The sequence below is a fragment of the Solanum tuberosum genome, unplaced genomic scaffold (genome assembly GCF_000226075.1).
Source record: "Solanum tuberosum cultivar DM 1-3 516 R44 unplaced genomic scaffold, SolTub_3.0 scf00142, whole genome shotgun sequence".
NCBI lineage: Eukaryota > Viridiplantae > Streptophyta > Magnoliopsida > Solanales > Solanaceae > Solanum > Solanum tuberosum.
This window is the reverse complement of record NW_006239067.1, coordinates 148,466-174,327: the sequence shown is the minus strand read 5'-3', so window position 1 is coordinate 174,327 and position 25,862 is coordinate 148,466. Positions and strand designations below refer to the sequence as shown.

General features: G+C 37.4%; 1 protein-coding gene across 3 annotated transcripts; it reads left to right on the top strand.

The window, feature by feature from the left end:
* Window positions 1–1,249: 1,249 nt before the first annotated feature.
* Window positions 1,250–25,862, top strand: LOC102597231 (serine/threonine-protein kinase At3g07070-like). 3 transcript variants are annotated; one of them, XM_006352072.2, is made up of 7 exons: window positions 1,649–1,737; window positions 7,182–7,380; window positions 24,067–24,298; window positions 24,379–24,514; window positions 24,614–24,735; window positions 24,972–25,083; window positions 25,342–25,862. In XM_006352072.2, the coding sequence occupies exons 2-7, from the start codon at window positions 7,193–7,195 to the stop codon at window positions 25,518–25,520; spliced, it is 969 nt and encodes a 322-aa protein (XP_006352134.1). In that variant the 5' UTR covers window positions 1,649–1,737; window positions 7,182–7,192; the 3' UTR covers window positions 25,521–25,862. The 3 variants fall into 3 exon arrangements, with proteins under 3 accessions (XP_015166283.1, XP_015166282.1, XP_006352134.1); XM_015310796.1 differs by lacking the exon at window positions 7,182–7,380 and having other exon boundaries at window positions 1,254–1,737; XM_015310797.1 differs by lacking the exons at window positions 7,182–7,380; window positions 25,342–25,862 and having other exon boundaries at window positions 1,250–1,737; window positions 24,894–25,064.

The following is a 25,862-nucleotide window of genomic DNA, read 5'->3' as shown; positions in this document are numbered from 1 at the left end:
GACCTAGGGCCCCACCTCACGTGCCTGCTTGCGCAGTCCCATGAAAACGCAAATATCTCTCTATTTTGAAGTCGTATGAACAAACGGTTTAATGCGTTGGAAACTAGACTCGTAGACCTTCGATTCGATAGGTCGTGGGCCCCATAAATCTTTATAGATTGGGAGAAAATCTCCGAGACATTTGACCCATTTCAGAGAAATCTTAAAAAAGGAACTTACGATAACTTCCGCCAACTTTTATTTTGCCACTTACTTAACTTCAAAACTTGAGATACAACCCTTGAACACTTAAAATATGACATACCACATCATTTTTAATTTATTACTCACCTTCCTTGTCTTTCCACGAAGATACGAGTTAATTTAGACGTTTTGAAAAGTCGGGGTGTTACAGGTTGTTTGTACATATTCATAACAATATTTTTATGATCTTTTCGTGATTGTACATGTTGCATTATCATATTTCTTCTCCTTTTCTATTGACTTGAAGGGCTCACAATAATACGATTGTGCTATATCTGGTAACCTTCTACCTTAATTCGAGACCTGCATACCTTCTTAAATGAGTTTGTGCTATATCATGTTTAATCACTCTAAATTATTTCTGGATAAGACACAAATATCCCCTAGATTATGACCGAAATTTCAGAGACATACCTTAGTTAAACTAAAGTCCAATTACCTCTCTGATTTTTTTTATTTTTTTTTGTAATTTTATACACCTTTTGGCTTACGTGGCACACTTTGTGACTCCACATAGTTGAGGCGCGTAGGAGATGTTTGGATGTCATGTAAGCCAAAAAGGTTTACAAAATTGAAAAAAAAATGGGTTCGGGGTGGTAATAGGACCTTAGTTTAGTTAAGGTGTGTCACTGATATTTTGGTCATAGTCTAGGGAGAAAATGGTCAAATGACCCCTCAATCTATTAGCCAATTCTCAACTACACACCTAAACTTTACGGGGGTCCTATTACCCCCTGAACCTTTTATTTTTGATATTTTATAACCCCTAAACGCTCAACTTTTGTCATTACCAGATATACACATATGGTTGTATACACGCGCTAGGTGGGCCCACTTTCTTTAATTTTATTTTCCTATTTATTTCAGATGCAATAGACCCCACTTTTTTTTAACTTATTCTTTTAATTAGGTTAAAATTCTCCATTTCAAACATAACCAACAACATGTCTACTCTTCAATTGAATATCAACCTTTCTTCTTGTTCTACATTATTCTTAGCAAGTAATGCAAGTCATAGTGACCCAATAATTGTTCTTTTCAAGATTACTTGCTCCGCCACCCAGATAATTTTAACAATGTCATTTATCATGTGATGTAATCTTTTAAAAAATAAATAAAATCGATCTTTAAATGACAAAATGGATCTTGCAAATTGGTATTTTCTAAATCAGTATAGAAGTTGGGATACTTTGAGAAGTTATTTAGTTATATAGAAGTTGACGAAATATTAAAGGATATAATTCCCTTTTGGTTCTCGTTTTGCGGTGTGTGCCCTAAAATTTGGAAGATGACAGACGATGAGATGATGGAGGAGGAGAAGGAGATGAAAGTGAGCGGCATTCGGGAGAAGATGAAGGAATTCGATTTTATGGCTTACTTTTACCAAACTTTCAACAGAACTGAGTCTCCACGTTGGCGTAACCCTAATTATTCAGACCAATTAAATCACTTTTGCTACAGGGTTCACGTTAAGAGCTGCCCGGAGTACTCCAGGTTTTTTCTCTTGCGTTGCTCCTATTACCTATATATTATTGTCCAGAATCGATGCTATTGGTATATGGGTCAATACACCTCTCTATCTGGCTCTGCTATTTGTCATTTTGTCTTGTGTTTGTAACTTTTATTTTCATACCTTTCTCTTTGAAATCCAAGTTTGCTAGATTTGCTATATTGTTAAAGGCACTTTTAGATATAGTACAGGCTTAGAGGTTTGTCTTTGCTTTGACTTAAAGAAAATATTTTCATTAACAAATTGATACTCTGATTTTAGCTATAGGAAATACAGTACTCCGTCATTCTATTTGTGTGGCGCCATTCCCAAAAGAATGATACATTTGTATATCTACGACTTCCCATTTTACCTCAATGAGAAGCTCTTACAGCTATACAAATGTTATGCATATTTAAGACCACAAATTTCAAAATTCTCTATTTCTTAAGCTAGCCCTATCCTATAGTGTTTGGAATGTGTTAAACTATATATGCATCCAAGAAAAACAGAAGAAGGTTCTCATGGGCTAAGTATCACCGATAGCACGCACAGAGAAATTCATGGGCAGCCTCCTCAAAAGGACAGGCGAGTCCTTCTAGAATAACAAAAACAAAAACGTACATCCGTATAAATCATGTAAGCAATTTAAAGTTTGAAATCTAATCATAGGCCGAAGACTGAAATTATAAGATGAACATGTAAGCGAATAGCTGAAGAATGAAACTTTAAGGTCATTTCCAATTGTAAAAGAAATCAAATTCCCTACGTACGTGAGATCTAGCAACATGGGAGAGTGTTGGCCTATGTCCCGAGCAAACAATAGTCCTTACGAGCGTGTGGGTAGCTAACCTTGGCCTTTGTGGCACTCATGCAAGAGGAGACGACTAGCTCTCCATCTAAATGTATAGATGAATGTTGATGCTACACATAAGTAACACAACAAGGCACATAACAAACAATGATACACATAATCATATAAAACAATGAATGTTTTATAGTCATATTGTGTATGAATGATGGTGTGAACTAAGTACTTGAGCACAAGAAGACATAATGTAGGGATATAATCATATATAAGGAGCACAAGGGTTCTAACGGAGGATAGTGTGTACGTAGAACTTACCCCTACCTTGTGGGGTATAGATGTTGTTTTCAATAGGCCCATAATGCTAGTAAAAACATTACAATATAGTTCTAAAAAGAAAAATAACGATAGAGAAAAAGCCAAAGACAAAATGCTAAAGAAAGCATGACAAAACAATTTATTTTAATCCGGTAACATTTTGTATTCAAGTTGGTTCTTAGGTAGTACTAAAAAACCATATTTACAAGAATGAGATTAGATAAAACCTAAATGTTTTCTAGCACATCTAGGATTGATTCTGTAGCCCAGAATACAATTTAGTACACCAAAGCAAAATAACAAAATACAATTTAGCTTAATATTTTGTACTGAATTGCACCTATCCTCAAAACATCTATCATTTCTTTCTTTCCAAATTGTCCACCATATACATGAAGGGATAATCCTCCATCTCTCTCTGATACTAGTTCCAGCTCCAGCTTCCTCCCAACTTAAAAGAGTGTCAACAATCTTGCTTAGAATTGCCCATGCTACGCCCCTAAGATTGATAAAAATCTTCCTTAGCTAATTAATGATACTACAATGTAGGAACAAGTGATAACATGTAAGTTGTTAGTGCATCTAAAACTGCATTTACTAGTGTGAGTCTTTCCCAGAGATAAATACGGAGACTTCCACCTAGTCAATTTTTTCTCACACTTTTCCAGTACTAAGTCCCATATCGTTTGGATTTTGACTTTGTTCCCTGAGCCATACCTAAGTAGATAGTGGGAAGGCTTCCCACTTCACCTCCCAATATTATGGCTAGGTGCTCCATATTGGGCACATGGTTTATGGGGTATATGTAACTCTCTCTCCAATTAATTTGAAGACCTGAAATGTCTTCAAACAGGATTAGAATCACTCTTAAATACTTTAGCTACTCTTCTTCTACATCACAAAAAACTAGGGTGTCATTTGCATATTGAAGGTCGGTGATCTTCATACTTAGGTTGTTTTTTCTGTCCACTTCAAACTCTTATACCCACCCACTGGAGTTAGCCACCTTAATCATACTATTGAGTCCTTCAATGGCCAGAATGAAAATGAATGGAGAAATGAGATCTCCTTGTCTGATCCCCTGTGAGAATCAAAGAAATCGAAACCTACAGCCCCATTAATGAGAATGGAGATCTTTACAGTAGGTATGTGGAACTTCACCAATTGATCCATTTTTCATCATAAGCCATTTGCCTTAAAACTGAAAGTATAAACCCCCAATTGACATGATCATAGGCTTTCTCAATGTCTAGTTTACAAAGTATCCCAGGCTTTCCTTGTGTGGTTCTTGAATATACAGCCTCATTAGCTATCAATACTCCATCTATTATATGTCTTCCTATAATGAAAGCCATCCGTTGAGAATCTACTAAGAAATCCACCAATCTTTTCGATCTGTCTGGTAGTACAACCTTTGAAATCGGTTAGTAGAACCTCCCGACAAGGCTTATTGGTCTGAAATATTTTAGCTTCTTAGCCCCTTTCTTTTTTGGGATCAAGGCTATGTAAGTGGCATTGAAGCTTTTTTCTAACATTTCATAGGCATGGAAAGTGTGGAAGGTCATCATTATGTCATACTTTAAAACCTCCTATCACTTAATGTGAAAAACCCATTGTGTATCCATCAGACCCCGGATTTTGTTAGGTGCACACAACTTGAGACAATTATACACTTCATGCTCATCAAACATCTCCTGTAGCGTTGCTTTCTCTTATTCCATAATAGTGGGATAGTTAATGATAGTTCTGGCTGGTCTCCAATCTTCCTCCTCATTGTATAACTTTCTGTAGAATTTAATTAAAATCATTGCATTGCTAATTCCTAGAAATCCATGGTATTAGCAATACACACCTTAATACACAATAGGGTGTATAACTAATGCAAGCATTTGTTACGTTGGAAAAGAGTACCAAACAAGGTACTAGTAATACACAAGGCTAATGCATTTTTTTTAATGCTCTACCAAATGACCCCTTAGTGTTTTGTCACCCTCCTTTAACCATAGGTCCCTTGTTTTCTGTCTCCATGCACTCTCCTCATTTTGCAGAACTTCTTCAAGTTCCAAGAAAGTATAAGCCTTTTTAGATGACTCCTATTCTGAGAGGCTTGGTCTCTAGAATGGAGTTTAGTTGTTAGGATTCTTAGAGAAGGATTGAGTCACAGGACGATGAATAGGAAAATCTAAATCAATTGACTTCGACTTTCCCTTGCCTTTCTTAGATCGACCTATTTTTGTATATAACTTCAGCTCTTCAAAGGGAGACTGAAACCTTAGAGTTCAATGGAAGAGAGAACTCTAATCTCTTGCATTTTGCTGAAAAATGACTTACTGATTTATTTATCAAAAGCCCCTTTAAATAGGAGTCTTTTTTTTTGAAAATGGTAATGGTGTATTCTTCAGCATTAAGGAGATGCTGGTGACCTGCAAATAGAGGGGAACAAAAGAAGAGAAAAAAAAATACTTACAAGGATCCTAATAATTCTACAATCTGTTCTGTATCCTCTAAACCTTTCTCTTTACACCAAAAATAAAAGGATGCAATACAATCCCATTTAACCTTCTGAATGGAATTGGACCTATCTTCAAAATTTCTACTATTTCTTTCTTTCCATACTGTCCACCAAATGTAATGTGGAATAATCCTCCACCATGCCTTTTGACTCTTGCTCCCCCCTCTTCTTATTCAACAACTCAACAAATCTGCAGTATGCTCGGGCATGGTCTAATTTGTTTTTGTGAGATTAAGGAAGATGGCCCAAATTTTTATGAAAGTAGGAGACCTAAATCCTATTCCAAAGTAATGACTATAACTTAACCTAATCCTTATGAAGCTATGAAACATAAATCCTATTCTAGAATAATAAATAAAGCTACGAAAAATATAATTAAATACTTAATTTAATGGCTTCCAACGCAACCACAACACTAGCACTACCATTTCATTAAGCAATCTAGACTTTTGTAGTTTCAAATTCCCTTGTTTATTCATACTCCATTCTTTAAGCTTACCTTTAAGGGCTTTGAGTTTAGAGGCTAAGATGAAATCAGGCCTCCTTGTGAACCCAAATGAACTTCTCCATTCTCTAACCTTGTCCAAAAAACCTTTAGATGTCAACCACCAACTTTGGAATCTAAAGTAGGACTTTGTTAGTTCCCAGCTACCACATTGAAGTGCACTAGGCACATTGTTAGATGTCAACATCTGCAAGGTATTTGTTTGATATCTCTGAAACACTTGTCCCATTCAGAAGAAAAAAGGATCCTATCTATTCTTGAAGTAGCCTCTTGGTTGTCAATTCTAAACCATGTATATGACCGCCTTCAAGCTGTGTGTCGATCAACTCCATACGCTCTATGAAATTTGAAAATTCTTGCATTGCTGAGGATCTCTTGTTGCAGTTCCTTTTCTCAAGTTGGAGTCCACAAACACTGAAGTCACCACAAATTGCCGAAAGACCCTCCAATAAACCTCTCACAAGTCACAACCCCTATTTCATCCCAAATTAGTCTCCGTTCTACTTTGCCATTTGGTGCAAAGACACCAGTTATATGGCATGAGAATTTCTGTAGAAGTGCTTCAAATTTGCCTGTTAAAGAGAAAGCACCAATATGCAGTACTTCACCCTTCCACACTCTATTGTCCCACATCATAATTATTACTTCACCCTTCCACACTCTGCTGTCCCACATCATAATTATCCCTCTTCTAGTGCCGTTGGCTTCTAGAGTTGCAAACCTTGTCCATCTTCCTCCCCTAATTTAGATGTGCTTAGCTTGTTCTCCAGATTAATCATTTTTACCAGTCCAGTGGTTCTTCTTGCACTTAATCATGTACATCTTCCTTCTAAAGTAGAAGAATCTTTTTCATGTGTTTACCGAACACATAGGACTTTCACTAGAAAAGAGGAGGAAGAAACTAGCCTCTACCTCTCTCACAAAAGTTGCAACAACACTCAACTATCTAGTAACCTTCTACCTTAATTCTAGACCTACATACCTTCTTAAATGAGATTTTGCTATATCATGTTTAATCTCTCTCAATTATTTCTTACATAGATTAAAATATAAATATTCTATATAATATGATTTTTTTTATATAGATAGATGACTGCAAATATTAAATATAAAATAGATATTGCATAAAATAATGGAACAAAATATCTATTATGTAAAATTGTGAGGGGTTTAATTTTTAAAACAAAGTTTGGGATGCACACAAAAGTTTTATATAGAAGTTGAGGGAATAGTGAAGTCCCACGGGATATAATTCCCTTTTGGTTCTCGTTTTGTGGTGTGTGCCCTAAAATTTGGAAGATGACAGACGCAGAGACGATGGAGGAGGAGAAGGAGATGAAAGTGAGCGGCATTCGGGAGAAGATGAAGGAATTCGATTTTATGGCTTACTTTTACCAAACTTTCAACAGAACTGAGTCTACACGTTGGCGTAACCCTAAGTATTCAGACCAATTAAATCACTTTTGCTATTGGGTTCACATTAAGAGCTGCCCGGAGTACTCCAGGTTTTTTCTCTTGCGTTGCTCCTATTACCTATATATTATTGTCCAGAATCGATGCTATTGGTATATGGGTCAATAAAATGCTCCGTCACCTCTCTATCTGGCTGTGCTTATTGTCATTTTGTCTTGTGTTTGTAACTTTTATTTTCATACCTTTCTCTTTGAAAACCAATTTTGCAAGACTAGTTTATATTGTTAAAGGCACTTTTAGCTGTAGTACAGGCTTTAGAGGTTTGTCTTGCTTTGACTGAAAGCAAATATTTTCATTAACAAATTGATACTCTGATTAAAACTATAGGAAATACAGTACTCCGTCATTCTATTTGTGTAACGCAATTCCCAAAAGAATTATACATTTGTATACCTACAACTTCCCATTTTACCTTAATGAGAATCTTATAGCTCCATATTTAAGACCACAAATTTCAAAACTCTCTATTTCTTAAGCTAGCCCTATCCTATAGTGTTTGGAATGTGATAAACTATAGATGCATCCAAGAAAAACAGAAGAAGGTTCTCATGGGCTAAATATCACCGATAGCATGCACAGAGAGTTTCATGGGCAGCCTCCTCAAAAGGCCGGGAGAGTCCTTCTAGAATAACAAAAACAAGAATGTACATCCGTATAAATCATGTAAGCAATTTAAAGTTTGAAATCTAATCATAGGCCGAAGACTGAAATTATAAGATGAACATGTAAGCGAATAGCTGAAGAATGAAACTTTAAGGTCATTTCCAATTGTAAAAGAAATCAAATTCCCTACGTACGTGAGATCTAGCAACATGGGAGAGTGTTGGCCTATGTCCCGAGCAAACAATAGTCCTTACGAGCGTGTGGGTAGCTAACCTTGGCCTTTGTGGCACTCATGCAAGAGGAGACGACTAGCTCTCCATCTAAATGTATAGATGAATGTTGATGCTACACATAAGTAACACAACAAGGCACATAACAAACAATGATACACATAATCATATAAAACAATGAATGTTTTATAGTCATATTGTGTATGAATGATGGTGTGAACTAAGTACTTGAGCACAAGAAGACATAATGTAGGGATATAATCATATATAAGGAGCACAAGGGTTCTAACAGAGGATAGTGTGTACGTAGAACTTACCCCTACCTTGTGGGGTATAGCTGTTATTTTCAATAGGCCCACAATGCTAGTAAAAACATTACAATATAGTTCTAAAAAGGAAAATAACGATAGAGAAAAAGCCAAAGACAAAATGCTAAAGAAAGCAAGACAAAACAATTTATTTTAATCCGGTAACATTTTGTATTCAAGTCGGTTCTTAGGTAGTACTGAAAAACCATATTTACAAGAATGAGATTAGATAAAACCTAAATGTTTTCTAGCACATCTAGGATTGATTCTTTATCCCAGAATACAATTTAGTACACCAAACGCAAAATATCAAAATACAATTTAGCTTAATCTTTTGTACTGAATTGCACATATCCTCAAAACATCTATCATTTCTTTCTTTCCAAATTGTCCACCATATACATGAAGGGATAATCTTCCATCTCTCTCTGTTACTAGCTCTAGCTCCAGCTTCCTCCCAACTAAAGAGTGTCAACAATCTTGCTTAGAATTGCCCATGCTACGCCCCTAAGATTGATAAAAATCTTCCTTAGCTAATTAATGATACTACAATGTAGGAACAAGTGATAACATGTAAGTTGTTAGTGCATCTAAAACTGCATTTACTAGTGTGAGTCTTTCCCAGAGATAAATACGGAGACTTCCACCTAGTCAATTTTTTCTCACACTTTTCCAGTACTAAGTCCCATATCGTTTGGATTTTGACTTTGTTCCCTGAGCCATACCTAAGTAGATAGTGGGAAGGCTTCCCACTTCACCTCCCAATATTATGGCTAGGTGCTCCATATTGGGCACATGGTTTATGGGGTATATGTAACTCTCTCTCCAATTAATTTGAAGACCTGAAATGTCTTCAAACAGGATTAGAATCACTCTTAAATACTTTAGCCGCTTTTCTTCTACATCACAAAAAACTAGGGTGTCATCTGCATATTGAAGGTCGGTGATCTTCATACTTAGGTTGTTTTTTCTGGCCACTTCAAACTCTTATAATTTGAAGATCTTCATACTATTGAGTCCTTCGATGGCCAGAATGAAAATGAATGGAGAAATGAGATATCCTTGTCTGATCCCCTGTGAGAATCAAAGAAATCGAAACCTACAACCCCCTTAATGAGAATGGAAATCTTTACAGTAGGTATGTAGCACTTCACCAATTGATCCATTTTTCATCAAAAGCCATTTGCCTTAAAACTTAAAGTATAAACCCCCAATTGACATGATCATAGGCTTTCTCAATGTCCAGTTTACAAAGTATCCCAGGCTTTCCTTGTGTGGTTCTTGAATCTACAGCCTCAAACAAGCCTTTCCGTTCCGAAATCGAGAAGGATTACTCTGAAAAGTAAGCCCTTTCTTATTATACGATATCTTCGCCATGGATGATAGAATTCCTAGCTATCAATACTGCATCTATTATATGTCTTCCTATAATGAAAACCATCCGTTGAGAATCTACCAAGAAATCCACCACTCTTTTCGATCTCTCTGGTAGTACCTTTGAAATCAGTTAGTAGAACCTCCCAACAAGTCTTATTGGTCTGAAATATTTTAGCTTCTTAGCCCTTTTCTTTTTTGGGATCAAGGCTATGTAAGTGACATTGAAGCTTTTTTCTAACATTTCCTAGGCATGGAAATTGTGGAAGGCCTCCATTATGTCATACTTTAAAACCTCCTATCACTTAGTTAAAGAGGCAGTACTAACACAGGAGAATCTAATGAAGAGGGGAATACATATGTGTCCTAGATGTTTTTTTTGTGAGCAACAGGCAGAGACAATCAACCATCTGTTTCTTCATTGCAAGGTGGTTAGACAGCTGTGGCACTTATTTACCACTTATTTACCAGCTTCAGGGGCACAAACTGGACCTTGCCACAAAGGGCAAGACAGGCTATAGAAAGCTGGAACAATGGAGGCAGTGGCAGTACAGACCAAAGCAGATGGAGGGTTGTCCCAGCAGTGATTTGGTGGACCATGTGGAAGGAGAGAAATATGAGATGCTTTGAGAGTATTAGTAGTCCTTTACACAGGATTAAAATGAACTGCATAATCACTTTTTTGCTATTGGTGCAGTTCGGAGTATGTAGATGATCCTATAGCGGTTAGAGATATCCTAGGTCCTTTGTAAGATGACGTAGGATCTAGTTTAGTTTTGTTTTAAGTACACGCAACTGTATGTAGCTCCATGATGTAAATTTGGGATCCCAGCCTTTAGTGCTAAAGATTAATACACAAAATTGTTACCTTTGTCAAAAAAAACCTCCTATCACTTAATGTGAAAAACCCATTGTGTATCCATCAGACCTCGGATTTTGTTAGGTGCACACAACTTGAGACAATTATACACTTCATGCTCATCAAACATCTCCTGTAGCGTTGCTTTCTCTCTTTCCATAGTAGTGGACTAGTGGGGCAGTTAATGATAGTTCTGGCTGGTCTCCAATCTTCCTCCTCATTGTATAACTTTCTGTATAATTTAATTAAAACCATTGCGTTGCTAATACCTAGAAATCCATGGTATTAACAATACACACCTTAATACACAATAGGGTGTATATTTAATGCAAGCATTAGTTATACATAGGTTGGAAAAAAGTACCAAACAAAGTACTAGTAATACACAAGGCTAATGCATGCATTATTTTTTTAATACACTAAACGACCCCTTAGTGTTTTGTCACCCTCCTTTAACCATAGGGCCCTTGATTTCTGTCTCCACGCACTCTCTTCATTTTTCAGAACTTCTTCATGTTCCAAGAAAGTATAAGCCTTTTTAGATGACTCCTATTCTGAGAGGCTTGGTCTCTAGAATGGAGTCTAGTTGTTAGGATTCTTAGAGAAGGATCGAGTCACAGGACGATGAATAGGAAAATCTAAATCAATTGACTTCGACTTTCCCTTGCCTTTCCTAGATCGACCTATTTTTGTATATAACTTCAACTCTTCAAAGGGAGACTGAAACATTAGAGTTCAATGGAAGAGAGAACTCTAATCTCTTGCATTTTGCTGAAAAATGACTAGCTGATTTATTCATCAAAAGCCCCTTTAAATAGGAGTCTTATTACATCTATAGGAAGTCTAATTCATATGAAAGTAGGAGACCTAAATCCTATTCCAAAGTAATGACTATAACTTAACCTAATCCTTATGAAGCTATGAAACATAAATCCTATTCTAGAATAATAAATAAAGCTACTAAAAATATAATTAAATACTTAATTTAATGGCTTCCAACGCATCCAGAACACTAGCACTGCCATTTCATTAAGAAATCTAGAGTTTTGTAGTTTCAAATTCCCTTGTTCATTCATACTCCACTCTTTAAGCTTACCTTTAAGGGCTTTGAGTTTAGAGACTAAGATGAAATCAGGCCTCCTTGTGAACTCAAATGAACTCCACCATTCTCTAACCTAGTCCACAAAACCTTCAGATGTCAACCACCAACTTTGGAATCTAAAGTAGGACTTTGTTAGTTCTCAGCTACCACATTGAAGTGCAATAGGCACATTGTTAGATGTCAGCCTCTGCAAGGTATTTGTTTGATATCTCTGAAACACTCGTCCCATTCAGAAGAAAAAAGGATCCTATCTATTCTTGAAGTAGCCTCTTGGTTGTCAACTCTAAACCATGTATATGACCGCCTTCAAGCTGTGTGTCGATCAACTCCATATCCTCTATGAAATTTGAAAATTCTTGCATTGCTGAGGATCTCTTGTTGCAGTTCCTTTTCTCAAGTTGGAGTCCACAAACACCAAAGTCACCACAAATTGCCGAAGGACCCTTCAATAAACCTCTCACAACCCCTTTTTCATCCCAAATTAGTCTCCGTTCTACTTTGCCATTTGGTGCAATGACACCAGTTATATGGCATGAACAATAGAGTGTGGAAGGGTGAAGTACTACATATTGGTGCTTACTCTTTAACGTGCAAATTTTTTTTTTGTTATAAAAAATTTGCACGTTAAAGAGTAAGCACCAATATGCAGTACTTCACCCTTCCACACTCTATTGTCCCACATCATAATTATTACTTCACCCTTCCACACTCTGCTGTCCCACATCATAATTATCCCTCTTCTAGTGCCGTTGGCTTCTAGAGTTGCAAACCTTGTCCATCTTCCTCCCCTAATCTGATTGATATGGTCTTGACAATCCCCTTCTAGCTTTGTTTCTTGCAGGCAGACAAAGTCTGCTTTCCAGTCTAGTAGTTGGTTCTTGACTATCCTTTTCTTATCCTTGTCATATAGCCCCCTTACATTCGATGAAACTATGTTGAGCTTCATTGGTCTGTCTGATTTTCCCCCCTCCCCTTTGTTATGTTTCCACTACTTTTGAACTTGACATCGAAAGTGATCAAGTTTTTCAATTCCTGCGTACACTTGCTTCTTTTTCTCCTGATGTCCACACTCGTTTCCATTCCTCTAGTTTGTCTGCTTCCATCAATTTGCATGAGTAGTACTAGAGTTTCTTTTTAGCCTTTGAAGTTTATTCCAAACAACTTGCTGAGTTTCAAAAGGTTCTGATGCACCCATACAGTACTTTCCCTTTCCTTTCTAGCAACACTTCTCGATGTTCAGACTGTAGCGGCATCACATCTTCAACTTCCAAGATTTCCTTATTGATTGGTGCATAGCACTTTGTTAATTTGGGTTCTGATGCACCCAAAAGTTTTCTTCCATGTTGATGAACTTCCTTATATCAAAGAGGGTAGGCATCTTTAGAGTCGTAAGTGCCGATGATGCGTCTTCTGAGAATATCTCTGTCTTGATCGGATGTACTAGGTTTGGTTCGAACGACTAAGTTGATTTCTGCCTTTTTGTAGTTATGTGGCTGCCATTTACTATCTCCAACTACCTTTGCATACGGATAGTTAATGTCATAATTCTTGTATGGAGCTTTTAAGAGCATTGTAGAGGGGTCATTAATGAAGTTACCGATCTTAGCAGCAACATCCCTCCATCCAACATTAAAAGCTTCTAGTAGGATTACGACTGCTCTATCCATTCCTTTGAGAGATAAAATATTCATGTACCTACCATGAGCATTAAACTTCCTTGTTCCAAAGTACTCAGCCATCTGGTCCTTTATCCTCCGTCTTCTCAAAACATTCTTGTTGTCAGTCGATACTTTGTTTAGGATATAACATATCCACTCCGTCACCTTTTTGTTGAGGGTTATTTTGCTCATCCTGTTCCTGCTTCTTTCCACCCAGTCGAACCAAACTTCCTTGCCAGACATCCATCTAGTGATGTAAAAGGATAAAGAAAAAATTGTTATCGCTGAAGGAGATAGTTGTATAGACAAGAAGGAAATTGGTGGCTCTCAGGCGACCCACCAGAGAAGAAAGTTTCTCTCTCTCCTAGAAAGTAGGAGAAAGTTTTTGGGAAATGTGCCTGAGAGCTTTAAAATTAGGAGATTTTTAGCATGAAAAAACGTACTCAAAAGGAACAATCCCTTCAACAAAATACTACAATAATCTCAGTGCAAGAAACATCAAATAGTCACAAAAATGGAATAACAAGAAACTCTCAAAGTAATACTACGACTACTGGTATAAAGGATTAACAAGACAACTCTCAATTACCTAACTAACTATCTAGCCTAATTTGTGTTCTTCATAACCTCCTATCTAAGTTCATATTCCGGTAAGCTGAAGTTGTCATGCCCTATCTATTTACCTCTGTCCAATACTTTGTCAGTCTACCTCTACTTCTCTTTTAACCATCCCTAGCCAACCTCTTGCACCTTCGTGCTGAGGCATTCGTGCATCTCTTCTTCACATGTCCAAACTATCTCAACCTCTCGCTTCTTCCATCTTGACTCTTTAAATTTTGAATTTTTTTTTGATAGAGTTTCCTCTGTAACTGGGGATAGCTATCTGAAAAAATTTCAACCTGTCCAATCAACATAATTACAACCCTCGCGTATCTAGCTATTCAATTTCGCAACATTAACATTTTGGAATACCAATACACTCATCAAAATCCGTTTCACCTCATTATAAGAACAAATATCATCTATGTAAACAATTTACTTATTTTAAAGCATAACATGAGTTATGTACCTGAGTCCCAAACAAGTATGGGTATTTTGACTTTATAGTGTGCTCAGATTCCCATGTAGCTTCCTTAACTTAGTGATTGCTGCACATTACCTTTATCAAAGCAATATCTTTTGTTCGAATTTTACAAACTTGTTTATCTAGTATAGGTAGAGGAACTTCTTCACAGGATGAAGTAGGATCAAAATTTATGTCTTGCCTATCAATTACATGACTCATATTTTGAAAATATTATTTTAGCATAGATACATGTAAAATTGGGTGTACAGACGATAACTCTAGAGGTAAAGCTAGTAAATACGCCACAAGTCCGATCCTTTCTAGAATATGACAAGGTCATGTATACCTCGGGCTAAGCTTGTCTTTCATGTCAAACCTCATGATACACTTCATCAGTGACACTTTCAAAGATACATCGTCACCTTCCTTGAACTCGAGATCACATGTTACATCTGCATATGACTTTTGACAGTTCTGAGATTTTCAAGTTCTTGAATCAGTTTCACCTTATTCAGGGCATCTTGTACTATGGTTGGACCGATCATCTTCCATATACGACCTCAAATGGAGCCATCTGTATACTTGCCTGATAATTGTTATTGTAAGCAAATTCTATCAACGACAAGTGGCCATCCCAATTTCCCTTAAAATCAAGAACACATGCTCTCAACATATCTTTTAAGGTTTGAATCATTTGCTCAGCTTTCCCATATGTCCGGGGTGAAAGGTCGTGCTTAGATTAACCCTGGTACTAAGACATTCTTGTAAACTCTCCCAGAACTGGGTGGTGGACTATGCACCCCTATCAAAAATAAGGGACACAGGAGAACCATCTAACTGAACAATTTCCTTTAGGTATAATGTTGCGTACTTCGGAATTGTGTAGGTTGTCTTGATCGGGAAAAAGGGAGTTGACTTAGTGAGTCGGTCTACTATGACCCAAATGGAGTCATGTTTCTCAAAGGTTAGTGGTAAGCCAATCACAAAATCCATATTTATTTGTTCACACTTCCATTATGGTATTTAAGAACTTGAGCTAGACCACCTGGTTTTTGATGTTCCAGCTTCACTTGCCGACAATTTAGGCAGCGAGACACATAATTTGCAATGCATTGTTTCATATTGTTCCACCAATAGGTATCTTTCAAGTCATGATACATTTAGTAGAACATAGATGTACTGAATACTTGGAGGTGTGAGCTTCTTCCATAATTGCCCATTTGTAGGCCATCAACATCAGGGACACATAGGCGACCATCTAGTCTTATCACACTATTTTTATCTAGTCTAAAATTCTTGATCTTACCCTTGAGGATCTCTTCCTTTTGATCACGCAAGCTTGCATCATCAAACTATTTGATCCTAACTTGTCCATCAAGGTAGACCTGGAAACCATAGTTGCTATAAGCTTTCCATAATTCACTTCATCAAGACGGACCCTCGGCTATCTATTTGTTGGGCGTCCTTTACTATTCAATGTTCAACCATTGACATCCTTGCCAAACTTCCCATGGTCCTTCTGCTCATGGCATTGACAACAATATTAGCTTTGCCTGGATGGCAGAGGATATTACAGTCATAATCCTTAAACAACTCTAGTCATCTCCATTGTCTTAGGTTCAATTCCTTTTGTTTAAATACATATTGTAAGTTCTTGTGATCTATGTAAATGTCGCACAACACCCGACGGAGGTAGTGACACTTCATCTTTAGTGATAAATCTAACTTTCCATCTTGATGGGGCTATCAACTTTCCATTTGCTCCAACTTTCAAATGCATCTTTGATGTTTTGTGGCATGATAAATCTAAGCCCAAAAAGTGTTATAAATTTGTCAACCTAAAGGACATCAATGAAATTTCATAGTGACAATAGTGAGTCCTAAAGCTTGTTTTTTTTTTTTTTGAGAATGGTAAAGTTGTATTCATCAGCAATGAGGGTATGCTGGCAACCAAACAAAAAAACATTCAAAGGCCAAATAGTCCTGATTACAAAGAGCCTATGAAATCTACTAACTGATCTACTTCATCTATACCCTCTTCTTTACACCAAAAATATAGAGTATTAATGCAGTTTTCTTTAACTTTCTGCATTGGGTTAGTAATATTCTTAAAGCACCTATTGTTTCTTTCCTTCCAAATTGACCACCATATGCAAGATGGAACTAGATTCCACCATTTTTTCTGTGTTTTACTCCCCCCTCTTCTCATCCAACAGTTTAGTAGGTCAGCAGTATGCTCAGGCACCACCCAAGGATCTTGAATAATGCTTTGAAGCATATACCATATCTGGGAAGTCACTCTACAGTGAAGGAACAAATGATTGTTTGTTTCCTCCTTCTCATGGCAAAAGAAGCACCTAGAAACAATCTGAAATCCTCTTTTTTTCAGTCTCTCCTGAGTCAGACATGCTCTTCTGCACACTAACCATGTGAAACACTTTATCTTGGTTGGGGTGTTGGATTTCCAAATTTGTTTCCAAGGTCCAAAAATGCCCCCCGGGTGTGTTGCCAGGTCTCTTTTGTACATTCTTCCAACAGAAAATTCCCCATCCCTATCATGTTTCCATCTGATTGCATCAGGATTAGTGTTGAGTCCCGGAAAATCTTCCAACCTTTGCAGTAAATTGGCTACTCTATCCACCTCCCAGTCATTTAAGAGCCTCCTAAGGGTTATATTCCACCCTTGCTGAGACCACATCTCAGCAATAGATGCTCCAGGGTTGTCGCAAAGAGAGTACAAATCTGCAAAGTCCTCCATGAGGGAGTTCTGTCCTATCCACTTGTCTTTCCAAAAAAGGATCCTAGTCCCCTCACCCACCTTGTAGCATATGTTCCTCGCTAGTTTTGGCCACAAATTTCTGATAGACCTCCAAACTGAGACCCCAGTTTTCAAGATGTTTGCTTCTCTAATTTCAATAGTGAGTCCTAAAGCTTGTTTTCAAGATGTTTGCTTCTCTAATTTCAATAGTGAGTCCTAAAGCTTGTTTTCAAGATGTTTGCTTCTCTAATTTCAATAGTGAGTCCTAAAGCTTGTTTTCAAGATGTTTGCTTCTCTAATTTCAATAGTGAGTCCTAAAGCTTGTTTTCAAGATGTTTGCTTCTCTAATTTCCAATTGATGGATCCTTCGGGGTGGCCTAGTAGTCCTTTCTCCATGTTGGAGGTCTCAAGGTCAAAACCCCTTGCCAGCGAAAGCAAGGGGTTTACTTTCTGGGTCGAGCTCATCGCGCCGGACTTGCCTAGTGTGGGTTACCTCTCCTATGTTTTTTTCGAGCTATTGCATAAGAGCGAGGGTTTTACCCTGTGCACACCCAAAGAGTAGCGACTGCGGGTTTCCCTTGTCATAAAAATAAAAATAAAATCCAATTGATGGTATCCAGTCTCAAGTCTATATTGGAGAAATGCTTAGCACCATGTAATTGATAAAAAAAGTCATATATTCGCAGTAGAGGATATTTGTACACGAATTCACATGGAAACATCCTTTTTCTTTACAAACAACAGTGGAGCGCCCCATGGTGAAACACTTGACAGTATAAACCCTTATCTAAAAGGTCTTGTAGTTGCCTCTTGAGTTGATTTAGCTCAGCTAGAACCATTCTATAAGGAGGGATAAAGATTGGCCTCATCCCTGGCAACGTGTCTATGCCAAACTCGATCTCCATATCTGGTGGTATCCTTGGAAGATCATATGGAAACCACTTCTGGAAACTCCTTAACAATTGGTACAGACTCAAGATTGGGGAGTCAACTTTGATATCCTGCGCATGAGTTAGATACTCCAAATACCCGTTACTAGCTTATTGTCCTTAAAGGAAGAAATAAACTAACCCACAGGCGTACCCACTTCACCTTTGATTATAACTAGATCTTTTCCAATAAAAGAGAATTTAACTATTTTTTCATGACAATCAACTGTAACGTGACAGAGGATAACCTGTCCATGCTGGCTATAACATCAAAGTCAACCATATCCAACAAGTTCAAATCTGCTAATGTTTCTCGACCTTGCACTATAGTAACATAATCTTTGAATATGTTGTCAACTTGTACAGATTCCCATATAGGTGTGGAAACCTTAAATGTGCATGATAGATCTTCTGGTGCTTTCGCAAACCCAACAGAAAAATAACACACATAGGATTAAGTTGAACCATGATCAATTAATACATAAGCATCACGATTACAAACTTAGAGAGTAAATGTAATAACTGTGATAGCCGCCACAAAATTCTGCCTATCTAGAACATCAAGTTTAACCGGTCTGCCTCTTTCTTGAGCTCCACTCTACTTGTACCATGCCTAACCTGTGTATTAGGTACTCAGGCTAGAGTTGCAGCCAATGTAGTGCCTGCTTATGCTGCTTGAGTGGCTGGTGCCTTCCCTTGAGCTTGCCCAAGCCATGGGCAATCTCTCTTAAGGTGACCTGGATCATTACAGTAGCATCCTCTTTGACCCAAAAGGCATTTGCCGAGATGTCTCTTGTTACATATAGAACAAATAGGAAAGGAAGATCGAGTCTGAGTCTGCCGGTGTTGCCTAACTAGAGCTGGATAAGGTGCAGAATTAACCATTGATTTACTTTGGGTTGCATGATTTCTATTCTATGCTCCACCTGTTTGCTCGCTTTAACCACATGCATTCTTTGCTTTCTTGTTAGCTTCCCTGTTTGATAATTTTTTCGAAACTCTCTTTTCGCTTGGCTATGTCCACTACATGGAGAAAGGACTTATCATCCACGTGTGAGGCAATATCCCTAGATGTGTACGGGTTAAGGCCATATGCAATTTTTTTGATCTTTTCCCTTTTTGTAGAGATTAAAATGGGGCATGCTCTGCTAACTTGTTAAATTCCATTGCATACTCGGTAGAGGTCATCTTGCCCTGTCTAATATCGTCAAATTCTCATCTGAGTTTTTCATGTCAGCTACTTGGCATGAATGTTCTGAGGAAAGCCTGTTTGAACTGTAGCCAAGAGATTGGTGGCAGATATCGGACCCCTACTTTTCTTGCAAGTCCTCTACTAGATACATGTTGCCAGAGTCAACTAATACCTAATCAACTCAGTAGCCGGACTATCAAGACAACCAAAGGAAATAAACATTTCTTTAATATCCTCCAAAAATTGCATTGTCTCTACCTTCATGTGCTTGCTTGTGAAAGTGGGAGGATGAAGCCTAATGAAGTCTCGTGGTGTGATTCTAGCTGCAGGTGGAGTAGTAGCTTCCCATGGGGCTACATAAGCTAGGGGAGCCTGAAAGTCATCTTTTACCGCTTATGTATCCAAATTATGTTGATCCCGAGTTGGCTAATGGACCGGTGCAACTCATGGACAGGGGACGCTTGATCACATACTGGAGGGTCTAATGACTCCAAAAATTCAAGAATCCTATCAATTCCAGCATCAGGTTGTTGGGGTTGACCTTGGTAACTCCTAGCATTAGCATCCGTTCCTCTGACATTTTGTCCACGACCTCCACCTCCACCTTTGCCTTTCCCCTCTAGCTGCAACAGGTGCAGTTGGGGGCACCTCTTGATGATAAGCTTTTGGTATGCCGACATGGTTAACAACAGAGGAGGAGGCTGATTTGGTTATGACCATTGTTTCTGAAATAAGAGATCAACTATTGAAACGTTAACTATACACACGATATACGAAGCTAGGAAGAGAGTTTTCCTAATATGTCTTATATCCTCCCAAGTATAAGATGTGGCGTGCTGCACACTCATGCATAGGACTCTACAAGACACTACTCATGACTCCCAAAGACGCATAATCCTGGTTGCCCTGATATTAACTTGTCACACTCCAAAACTGGGGTAGGACGTGATTGGCACTTGGCCTAAGCTACCCGTTGAGTGATCCCTGAATTAAGTTGTCTGGTCATAGCATATACTAAATTTATTAGAAATAACTACCTTATAGGGATTATCTAAGCATAGTGAAATTTATATTAGATATGAAAATATGAAAAGTGGAATTGTCAGGAAAAGATTAAAACTAAAACGTGAAACCAATGTAACCCACTAGGCAACAAGAGCATATGTCCACGGACATACCCAGAATATTAAATCAATGTACATAAGTGAGTCTGAATTCCCACTGAGAAGAAAAGTAGGAAAATGCTGGGCTGAAAGCTAGTCCTATCGGTAGTGTTTGAAATGTGATAAGTTATATCTGCATCCAAGAAAAACGGAAGGGCCCTCACAGACTAAGTACCACCAATAGGACACCCAAAAAATCTCATAGGCTACCTCTTAAGAAGTCGGAGCGAGTCCTTTTGGAATAAAAATACCAAGAAGAATGTACATCCATATAAAGCATGTAAGCAATTCAAAGTCTATAACTAATAACAGAGAAATTATAAGCTGAACATGTAAGCAAAAAATTGAAGCATGAAGCTTTAAGGTCATAGCTGAATTGTAACAGAAATCGAATTACACATTTTGGCCCGACGTATTTGAGATCTAGCCACACTCACAGGGGAGAGTCAGCCTATCTCCCCAACAAACAATAGCCCCTACGTCTACACTGTCAAATCTGCATACAACTACCAGATTAGACAAAATGCACAATTTGACCAATGGCCATGGAAGCTCATCTGGAAACCAAGGTCCCTTACAAAGGCTTATGTTTTTCTTGGCTTGTAGCAAGAGAAGCATGTCTCACTCAAGAAAACTTAAGAAGAAGGGGTTTTCATCTATGCTCTAGATGTTGTATGTGTGGTGCAGCCAGAGAAAACAATAGCCATCTGTTTCTACATTGTCCTATAACTGGACAATTGTGGCAACTTTTTTTGAACTTGGTAGGATTAAGATGGTCTATGCCAGCAACAAGCTGTGATTTATTGAAGTGTTGGAACTACAATGGCGGTGCAGTGAGACAACAGAAGTGGTGGAAACTTGTCGCAGCTTGTATATGGTGGACAATTTGGAACGAGAGGAACTACAAAATTTTTGAAGACAAAAGCAATCCTGTGCAGAAAGTCAAATTGAATTGTATTCTTTTGTTCCTTTTTTGGTGTAAAGAAAACTATGTAGAGGATCTGGTGGACAATTTGGAAGGAAAGGAACTAGAGATGCTTCGAAAACAAGAGCATCCCTTTCCAGAGTTTGAAGTTGAACTGTCTTATAACCCTTTATTTTTGGTGTAATCATGTCCTCCCCAAAGAGATGGAGGCTATGACTCATTTTTTAGATAATTTAGGAGGGGTATAAATGATAGATCTTTTGGTTTTGCTTACTGTATACTCCTGTTGTAATTACTACTGAAATACACCATTGGTGTATTGTTGTCTATAAAATGTTAACTTTCTCAAAAAAAAAAGAAAACTATGTAGAGGAGACTGAATCACTAGTTGATATGATAGGTTCCTTGTGAAGCTGTAGTCCTAAGCATGGTTGGGTTTTTGTAATTGTAGATAGCACTGTCATGTTGCAGATCTAATTCATATATTTATATATATATACACACACACGTTACCAGTCTCAAAAAACGAGCGTGTGGGTAGCTAACCTTGGCCTTAGTGGCGCTCACGCAAGGGGAGATCAACTAGCTCTCCCATCTGAATGTATGAGTGAATGTTGAAACTGAACATATGTATCACAACAAGACACATAACAAACAGTGATACACAAGCATATAATACGACACGACTAGCTCTCCCATCTGAATGTATGAGTGAATGTTGAAACTGAACATATGTATCACAACAAGACACATAACAAACAGTGATACACATAAGCATATAATACTGTCGTGTTTTCATATATAGTCGCACTGAATAAAAATGATGGTGTGAACTAAGTACTTGAACACAAGAAGACATAACGTGGGGATATTATCATATATATGGAGCACGAGGGTTCTAACGGAATTTCCCATTAGGAGAGTAAGCCTTAACTTACGTTAGCCCCAAAGTATTTACCAGGCACTTCCAATGTTCTTGAGTTGAGCCTTAAAGTTCCATATCTTAAACAGATATGAACCAGAACTATTAATTCATGAACTTGTTATTTAAGCATGACAAAAAGCTATTCAACTTAAAGAACAATTTAACCCTGGGAGTTCTAAAGAATTGGTATACACTAAGATCATAAAATATTCCTCTCAAATGTAAAGATTGAATACTTCTTAAGAAATGAATTATATGCAATTCCTACATGGAGAGGCTAAATTCATGATGGTTGAATAAAGATTAAGATAAATTCCTTGCAGATGCTAACTTAAAGCAATGATCTAAGTGCATGCTTTATTTCCAAGTCAAAGGTCATGAAAGAGCTCTTAATGGCATTGAGTACTAGCTGGACTATTCACGTATAGCCAGCTCAAGTTGTAGCATATTAGATGATATTATACACCCAATTACTCTTCTTAGATTTTTGTTAGATAACCGTTAGTTTAATTCTTAAGTCTTAACTTCCTGTCAACATCACCAAGAAAATTGAAAATCTCTCTCCTAGCTTAATTCTAAAGTCATGTTGTGGAAGTTGCAGCCATCAAATAAGTTGCAGCCGTCAAATCCTGTTTTCTTCCACTTTAGAATTTGAAATAGATATAAGATTTCGTTTGATAATCTTGTTAGTTAGAAAAATATATATACTTGGGCATCATCCAAGTTATAGACGATCATATTGACCTCTAATTCCATAAAAGTCAGAACGCAAAAATGAATTTGTTACTCTATAAGTCTGCATTAGTCATGTTGGATATTTATACCTGATTAGTTGATGAATTTGTAACTTAGATCTTAAATTCACTTGTTCCCTGCTCACACAAGTTATGAACTGGTAAGGAGTACTTTTCTCTCCAAACCCTATTCATTTGATTGCATCATTTATCCAATCTCTGGTGGTTTTCGGCCCATCAGTAACTTATTTAATTATTAATTGCTCTTATATCCTTGTAACCCCACAATGCGGTGTCAAGACTTAGGAAGTTAATCATCCCTTATAATCATCATCAAATGAGTATTAATTCAACATTAAGGAGCATTAAAATAGCTTTGGGCTTTCACACTGCAGCCAACATAAAATTAGCAAATTTCATGATAAATCTAATACTTCTATTTATATGTGCATAATATTGGCTAAAGCACGGGTTGCTTATAACCCCAAGTACCATGACACTTTTCTATATTTTCAACGTTTTTAACAGCCTTGATAATATGTCTCAAGCAGAGAGTTTGTTTCTTCTTCTTCTTTTTTTCTAGATAAGTTAATTAGAGTTTGTCTCATCTGGTCCTTGCACTTCAATTAAAAGTAACCGGATGTGAATTGGGCTTTGGTGAAAGAATCACCTTTTCAAGCTTCAAATAGCTCTTACTTATCCCTTTTGTGCAAAATCTTTACGCCTACCGATGCAACCAAATAGATACATAGACCGACTAGAACCCTGTCCAGTATCTACGACCAATGGTTACTTGCTCCAGCTTTCTCTTTGACTGACTGCACTTCTGAAGCTTCACATCCACAATGTTAGAGGTTCTTCTCTGACTGTCTTTTCTGGTTGCCAAATGCAGCTGCAAGTTCCCAATTCTGCCGGTGATAGATGGTATGGTGAAGCCTTGCAGCTACTCCGAGTTAGAAAATATTACTAACTTTGAGACTTGCTTGATTCAGTATACACAATCAGGCAGATTGTTCCGTGGAACCATTACTGAAGGATCTGAAAAGCGATCAGTGATTGTAAAAACATGGGATTTTTTCCTTCCTTTGGATAGAGCATATGCTTATCGTCCATCTAAATTTTGTGTATGTGTAGATACACTTTAATTTGATTTTCTTGTCTATTATTTTGGGTTGAATGGATGATGTCAAGAGTTTTTTTGTAGGATGAGATTGAGTTATATGAAACAGCAAATGTGCATCCACATTTGGCAAAGTTATCTAGGTACTGTTGCGATAGGAGGCTTGCAGTTGTCTATGATGAGGAACTTACCACGGTTTTGTCTGATGTGCTTCCGGCTGGTATTTAAGTTACCTCAAGTATTATGTTGGATGGCTGTTTAGTATGAATTTTTGCATGCTTTTGCACCTCCTTTATCTCTTCTTTTTCTTGTTCGTCAGATGACTTTGGGTGGGATAAGCGGATGAATGTGGCAACTCAACTTGCAGATCTGTTGGCATGGTTGCATAAAAATAAAATTGCAGTTGGCAGTATCACTGCTTCATGCATTATGATAGCTAAGGTTCAATTTAAAAGCATTTGGCTCTCTTCTCGACTTTATATTTCCTTTGGAAATCTGGAGATTCTTAATGAGTATTCCTTCTTTTGGAGATAAATCAGTTTTCCCCCAGTTATGCACAATAACTACGTTTAACTGCTCTTTTCCCTTTACTGAAACAGCAAAACAGGAAGCTAGGAAGTGATGATATTTCAAGGAAAAATAAAGACAAAAACTATATTATTATTTTTTGATTGCAGGAAGTGAATATTAAAGTGTTTGACTTTGGTTACATTTGCAATCGTGTCAACGAGGATTCTGTAATTCCTCTTGATTATGTTGTTGGCAGATATCCTGAGGATGTTTCTAAAGGCATGTTTACTTACACTCCATCATCATCATCTCTGATGTTTCATATTATACATCAAAGTTTTCCTATAATCGTCTGCGTAATGCATGATATGTAATACTTCATCTATTTTGTTGTTTGGTTCCAGATTTCCTATATTAAAGCCAACCACTTTTATTTTTATTTTTTTTGTGTGTGTGTGTTTCTGCATATTCATATTGTGGACAAATAATTTGTCTGCTGAAAAACAGTTGTATTCTTATTTTCCTGGACCAATGCAGGTTGGCATTGGACGATGAAATCTGATGTTTATATATTTGGTCTTCTACTGATGGAGTTGATAACCAAACGAAGCTTGGTTCTAATCCTTCCGTTCTCGATAATTGTAAACCGGGCTCTTTTGTTCATAAATGCTTCGAAGATGCTGATGATCAAACTGTATCTGATATCACGTTGCTGACTTGCCGTTGCGTGAGTACTGATCCAGGCGAAAGGCCAACAATGAAGATGGTTTTAAACGATTTGGATAAACTAAGGAAGAGAGAGGGAAAACGAAAAAGAGATGAAAATGAGTCCACAATAGAATAAGTTTATCCCTTTTAGCTACTTTTTAACTTTTGTATTAACTAAATTGCAAGGTTGTTGCAATGCAAGTGATGGAACTTTTATGAATGATCCCTGGTGGGGTTTGAATTGGAGATTTTCAAATTATTAGCTATTACTGTTTTAACTAGTCGCACAATGTGTCCCCACAGGAATGGATTGTTTGTGTTGGTATTTGAAAGTTTGTATATTCCCACAA